At 40.5% G+C, this 6,176-nt stretch overlaps 1 protein-coding gene across 1 annotated transcript; it reads right to left on the bottom strand.

The window, feature by feature from the left end:
- Window positions 1-675: 675 nt before the first annotated feature.
- SGR5 (C2H2-like zinc finger protein) lies at window positions 676-4,515 on the bottom strand. The gene is made up of 3 exons (XM_006849406.4): window positions 3,857-4,515; window positions 2,769-3,168; window positions 676-1,634 (listed from the first exon to the last, which is right to left on the bottom strand). The coding sequence occupies exons 1-3, from the start codon at window positions 4,020-4,022 to the stop codon at window positions 860-862; spliced, it is 1,341 nt and encodes a 446-aa protein (XP_006849469.1). The 5' UTR covers window positions 4,023-4,515; the 3' UTR covers window positions 676-859.
- Between the last annotated feature and the right edge of the window lie 1,661 nt (window positions 4,516-6,176).

Raw genomic sequence — 6,176 nt, 5'->3', positions numbered from 1 at the left:
CCTGAAATCTGCTCGGCTTTGTACTCGTGATTTTAAATTCAACTGGGGTTTCTGCTCAGTCTGTGCTCGCTTTCTTCCCATCCTTTTAATGCTTTCCTCCCTTCTCTTACCTACTTTCCATCTCGAAAACCCTCATCCTTTCCTCCTCTCTCTCTCTCTCCTCACTCTTTCTCTCTCCTCACTCTTTCTCGCTCCTCTCTCTTTCTCTCCCTCTCTACACATGCTTTCACATTTTGCACCTTCGCCTCTCTCATGTTTTCGACCTTCTTCTCTCTAAATTCCATCATTCTTTTACCTTTAAACCACCTCTTTCTCTCTCTAAGCTATATATTGCACCTTTCTCTCTCTAGACTCTCATGTCTTGCAGGGAGAATCAAATGCCTTAAAGTTGAAACCTGCACACCCTTCTAATTTTAAATGAGTATATAAACACATACCAAGCACCACATAATGATGCATGTACCATATTTTCTGCCATGATCACATGGGTTTTCGAGAAAAAACAGAAGGGTTTCACAGGAGAAAGAAATCTTAATTAAATTAATCTCATCATCACCCGGGATTCAAAAACCAAAGAGGATTACAAATATGGAAGTATGTAAGTCCCCAACAAAAGAAAGACATCAATATTATAAAACATGGAGCAAAGCGAGACAGTCAGAAAACACAGAAGTGTATCAGGAAAAAAAATCTTAATTAAATTAATTTCATCATGACTTGACAGAAAAACCAAAGAGAATTACAAAGATGAAGCAACCCCAACAAACCAAAAAAGAAATCAAATTAATTCAATGAACCTGACGAAGGACTAGAGAGAGAAAGTCAATACAAGTGTTAATTATTATAATAACACTGAACTCTAGATTGAGGGGATCTTCCCTTGCTGCCTGTTATCATTTTCACCTTCTCCTTCTGTCACAACAGAAGACATGTAACTCATGGCTAGAGAGTTCTCATCACTTATTTGAAAATGGTTTTTACAGGCTTGGCATGTGATCTGAAGAATTGTGGAGTTTATGTGTTTTGTGGCCTGATCTTTCAGTATTTGAGCTTTATCAAGCTCAGCTTGTGCTTGCTGCCTAATCCTCTTTGCATTAGCAAATTCTCTCTCTGCTAATTCCATCTCTCTCTTCGCTTCTTGTCTCGCTTGTTCAGCTTGCCTTCGCTCTTCCATAGCCAGCCTCAGAAAATCACTGGAATTTCGATCACTGATTGTATTTCCAGCGAATTGGGTGCTCTCACAATCACTGGAATTTCGAATGCTGGTGAAATTCCCTGTGTTTCCGATTGATAACTGCAATCTCGTGGCCTCTGATTCAATGAAATTAGGGTTTGAATTGGTTGTTGGAGCTGAAGCAGCCTTTTGATCCTGGTTTCTTTGTGGGGTTCTCTGAATTTGGTTGTTGGGTGAGGGAAGAAGTTGAAGCTCTAGGTTATGGTGATAATCATTTGGAAGCTGGAAACTAGGGCTGAGCCCTAACATCTTTAGGGTTGCCCAAGAGCCCATGTTTCTCTCACTAGAATTGCACGGACTTGAAACTGTCCTAGAGAGAGAAACTTGTTGGGTCGTTTGAAAGTCTTGTCTCTCTCTTCCCGCGTTACAAGTGTCTTGGTGTTCGATGAAACTCTCCACCCTACTTGGAATAAGGAAAAAACGATCATGACAAGAAATTGAGAATTCTAGTGAGAGAAACTATAATGAAAAAGACCATACTAGTGAGAGAGAGAGCAATTAGAAAAGAAAACACAAATCTAGTAAAATGAATGACCATAATATTTAGCTTAGGCAGGATATTAAGAGAAATAATAAATCTATTAATTAAAATGTTGGGTTTCAAGGGGTAAAGGGGCATGGGTTTTTTTTTTTTGTGTTTCTTTGTTATTAATTATAAATAAATGGGGGTAATAATTATTAATAATGCAGTGAATCATGAACTCTCTAGCATAATTAATAAGATCAATCCAAAGAGAAGCCGGATAATTGTAACAGAATGAAAATTAAGGAAGCTAGCCAAATGGGACAGAAAATAATCATAGTCAGAAATTCAATGACGAGAAATGGAGAGAATCTCAATGCCAGAAAATAAAATCAAAATAAATACCAGACAACACCATAATTACTGAAAATTTGCACAAAGATTATTAATTCAGTGAGATCAATATGGGCACCCTGACAATTTTTTTATCTACCTAAAAAACAATTCAGCCCAAAAAAGAATAAATACGAGCACCCCAATAATTCTGGGGAGATAAAATACAACTACTTCAGAAGCCAAAGCACTTAGTATTTCCTCGGAGATCACCGTAACAATTAATATATAATAAAGGGAAAAGACCAGGGTTGATAGAACAGTGTAAACCCAACAATCTCGATTGAATTCGTAAACCTCACAGTCTCGGTTGAATTTGAGCCGATCTGATAGTCATGATTTTATTTTTATTTTTTTATTTTTAATTGTTTTTATACGTGCTCTTAATAAAAACACAACACTAGTTCTCTTGATTGCATGATGTTGGAAGGAGGTAGTTCATTTTATTTTTGAATATTTTTAAATAGTCAGTCTCTCTCTCTAATATCTTTAACTGTTCTCACTCTATCTCAGAGGCAATTCTAGTGTTTCTATGAAATTAGGCCAGTCAAGGGAACATTCTCTCTCTGTGTATGTGTGAATTCTCTTGTTTTCAAGAATTGGCCAAATCATATGAACACCAAGTTACCAGTACTTCTAATTGTCGGTATAATCTCTCTCTAGAAACTAAGAACTCACCTGGAGAAGACGCGCCCACAATCACATGAGTGGCCCCTAGTCCCACAGGTCTTGAGATGGGCCTTGTAATCAGACTGAACCGCATAGCCCTTGGAGCACTTATCACAGGTCCATTGCTTATGGTTACTGTGCTTCCTCCTGAAATGCTTCTTTATCCCCACTAAATCGCCAAGGGCGTGGCACGGGTCGTGGTGCAAGCAGCTTGGCTCGGGGCAAACAAAGACCCGCTTTTTTACCTCAGAATTGTCTCTCTTCAAGAGTTTCCATGGGACTTTGTGGCGGCGGCGGTGCATTTGCAGGTTTTGGTCGCGCTGGAATCCTTGGTTGCAAATCTCGCACACGTAGCGGTCGGATTCCAAGAGGGTTCTTGGAGAGAGAGACACCACTTCCGCATCCGGATCTGCGAGTGCCCACTGGGGATTAGCCATGAGGAGAGAGACAAGGAAGAGTCTCTCTCTATCTATTTCTCTCTCTCTCTCTCTCTCTCTCTCTCTCTCTCTCTCTCTCTCTCTCTCTCTCTGACTCAGTAGCTCAGTAAGGGTCTCTCTCTTTCCCTGTGACCCAATAGCCCAGTAAGGGACAGCCAGTTCAACCCTGCAAAACACACACTTTTGCTCTCACAAAATCTCACCTTACCAAATTCTCTCTCTCTCTCTGCACACACCTCTCAGTTGTCCACCTTACCAAATTCTCTCCCTTTCTCACATACACACACACACCCCTCTCACTAGTCCACCGTACAAAACTCTCTCTCTCTCTCTCTCTCTCTCACACACACACACCCCTCTCTCAAGTCCATCTTACGAAATTCCCTCTCTCTCTCTCTCTCTCTCTCTCATACACACACAATCTCTCTCAATAGTCCACCTTACCAAGTTCACTCTCTCTGCCAAAATCTCTCTCTCTCTCTCTCTTCTCTCTCTCTCTTTCTCTGTCTCTCACACACGAACACATATAAACAATACATTGCAATCTCCAGAGGAAACACCCCCCAATCTCTCTCTCTAAACAAAAGCAAACCGATATTGTGTGTGTGTGGTTAGTGATGTTTTAAATCTGAGTATTGTTATTGAGGAGGAGAATTGGACCTGGGGTTCCAGCTGGCCTTCTCTTTCTCTTGCTACCCCCATTGTCTAAGCATGATGGGAAGGATGAAGAAATGGGAGGAAAGGGAGAGGCAATAATTCCATGCTCTATGCTCGTCGAACAGTTGCCCAACGATGGCGTCGAACCAGGAGATGGAGGGCCAAACATGGATGAGAAAGTGTTGAGATCCTCCCTTTCTCTCTCTATCTTTCTATCTCTCTCTCTCCCTCTGTCTAATTCTTTTTCTTTCAATCTCAAATTCTTGACAGCAAAACCATATTCATGTACCTTCTCACCTGCAACAAAAGGGCAAAGACAAAGCCCCTCTCTTTCCAAATTATCACTACAAAATCCAACACCAAGGACCTTTTTCTCTGCAAAAATAGAAAAAGCCAAACCCTTTCTCTCTATCTCTCTAAAGAATATCTCAGAAAGACCAAGCCCCTGACCTCCTGAAGCTCCACTCCTGAAAGAGAGCGCACCCACAAAGCATCTGGAATCACTGAACTCTTATCCCCTCTCTCTCTCTCTCTTTCTCTCTCTCTCTCAAAGCCTAACCTCGACCCCCTTTTAATAATTCTCAAAAAAAAATTTGTCTGGCAGTGCTGAGATTAAAGCTTCCGGCACTCGGCTTTCGGCACCCGGCTTTCTCAGCTTTCACCCAAAGGCAACAAAAGGCAATTTTTAGAGAAAGAAAGAGAACCCCCCCCCCCATCCCCTCCCACTTAAACAAAAACACCCCTCCGTGCTTGAGCTCCCTCTCAGACCCAATCAGATTACTTGAAACTTGAGCCCCACTTTAGACAGAAAAAAACATCCCCGCAAAGAAACAAACCCTCATAATTGATTCTCACAGTAATTTTGCATGCATAAATGTATAGAGATCGATCCCAATACACGTGAGCCCTCTCTCTCTAAATCCCCATCCCTCTTTCCAAACGTCTCTCGCTCTCTCTACTTGCACTTAAATCTTTCTCGGACCAGGCCTATATCTTTCTCTCTCTCTCTACTTGCCCTGATAACTTTCTCTGCCCACGTCTCTCTCTTTCTCTCTCCTCTCTCTATGTAAAAAAACTCATAGACTTTCCCTCTCTAGGATCTACGCCCTCGTACAGGAGCCGTATTGGGGAATGGGGATTATAAAGCCGTATGGCATTGCCCACCCAAAAACAAGCAACCGAGACAAATTTATGATCTACAGGAGTATGTGGGTTGAGTGTGGGTTGTCTCTATATGCCGATAACAGAAGCCAAAGACATGGGGGCCTTCTTCTCGCTGCCCCTTTCTAAAGTTGTGGACCCCAGACACCCATTTCTTCACTTTCTCTCCCTAAAACTCACCTTCTCTCTCTAAAACTTGCTTTCTCTCTCTACCCACATGCTCGTCCCCCCATTGAAAAGTAGAAAGAGAAAAGGGGTGTGGTTTTTATCTGGAAAGCGGGTTTGCAGGGGTTTTGTTTAATTGATTTGATTTGTGGGATTTGGGGGAGATGATGGAAGTCAGATACTCAACACATGAATGTTTTGTTGGAAAGCTGAGGGTTGGGTGCACACGGTTTCTCAAGACCCAACCCAACCCAACCCAACCCAACCCAACCACTAGTAATCATCTTACCAAACTGTTCTCGATCCCGAATCTCATCATCCTCTCCATTTAATATTCACTTCTTTAACATCCCCAAACATTGCTTTTATTCTCTCTCTCTAGAATCCACTTGTTTAACATGGCCAAACATTGCTTTTACTCTCTCTCTCTAAAGCATTCACTTGTTTAACATGGCCAGACATTGCTTTTTACTCTCTCTCTATCTTTCTCTCTCACTCATTTACTTTGTGTGTATACCCTCTTAGGAAAAAGTTTATATAAGGTGACAACCTTATACTGTTGACATAACGTGTACCTAAAAAATCTTACAGTGGAAAGTGTTTCGGTAAAGTACAATCCTCAAACCGATCATCTCAACCTTGAAATGAATGGATGTGAAGAAAGAAAAAAGTTTCAAGTCTAAAAAGTATTACATCGTGTAACAAGTTATCTGTCTATATTCAATATTTTCAAATATTTTTTGATTTGCATCATTTTTTAAATTTTAAATTTTATAAATTTGAATAAAAAGGGATTTTGAAGCCATTATAAGTTTTTTGAAACTGAAACGGCCTCTCTATGTAAATTATAAGTATTTTGAAACTGAAACAGCCTCTCTATGTAAATTTTATAGATGTACCTTACTTGTATAGTATAAAGAGGCAACCTTATATAAACCTCACCCTACTAAAATGCTAGTGTACACTGCTTTTGTTTTTAGAGATTCAAAATGTAATT

This window comes from Amborella trichopoda, chromosome 4 (assembly GCF_054954075.1).
Source record: "Amborella trichopoda isolate Santa Cruz 75 chromosome 4, AtrichopodaSantaCruz75HAP2 v2.0, whole genome shotgun sequence".
Taxonomy (NCBI): Eukaryota; Viridiplantae; Streptophyta; class Magnoliopsida; order Amborellales; family Amborellaceae; genus Amborella; species Amborella trichopoda.
Note: the sequence above shows the minus strand (reverse complement) of the source record. Positions and strands in the feature narration are given on the sequence as shown.

Excerpts from the sequence above, each read along its gene's own strand:
- SGR5 (XM_006849406.4), bottom strand. The coding sequence starts at position 4,022 with ATGTTTGGCCCTCCATCTCCTGGTTCGACGCCATCGTTGGGCAACTGT. Across the intron at positions 3,169-3,856 it reads AAGGCCAGCTGGAACCCCAG|ATCCGGATGCGGAAGTGGTG; the intron begins GTCCAATTCTCC and ends GGGCACTCGCAG. Across the intron at positions 1,635-2,768 it reads TGTGGGCGCGTCTTCTCCAG|GGTGGAGAGTTTCATCGAAC; the intron begins GTGAGTTCTTAG and ends TATTCCAAGTAG.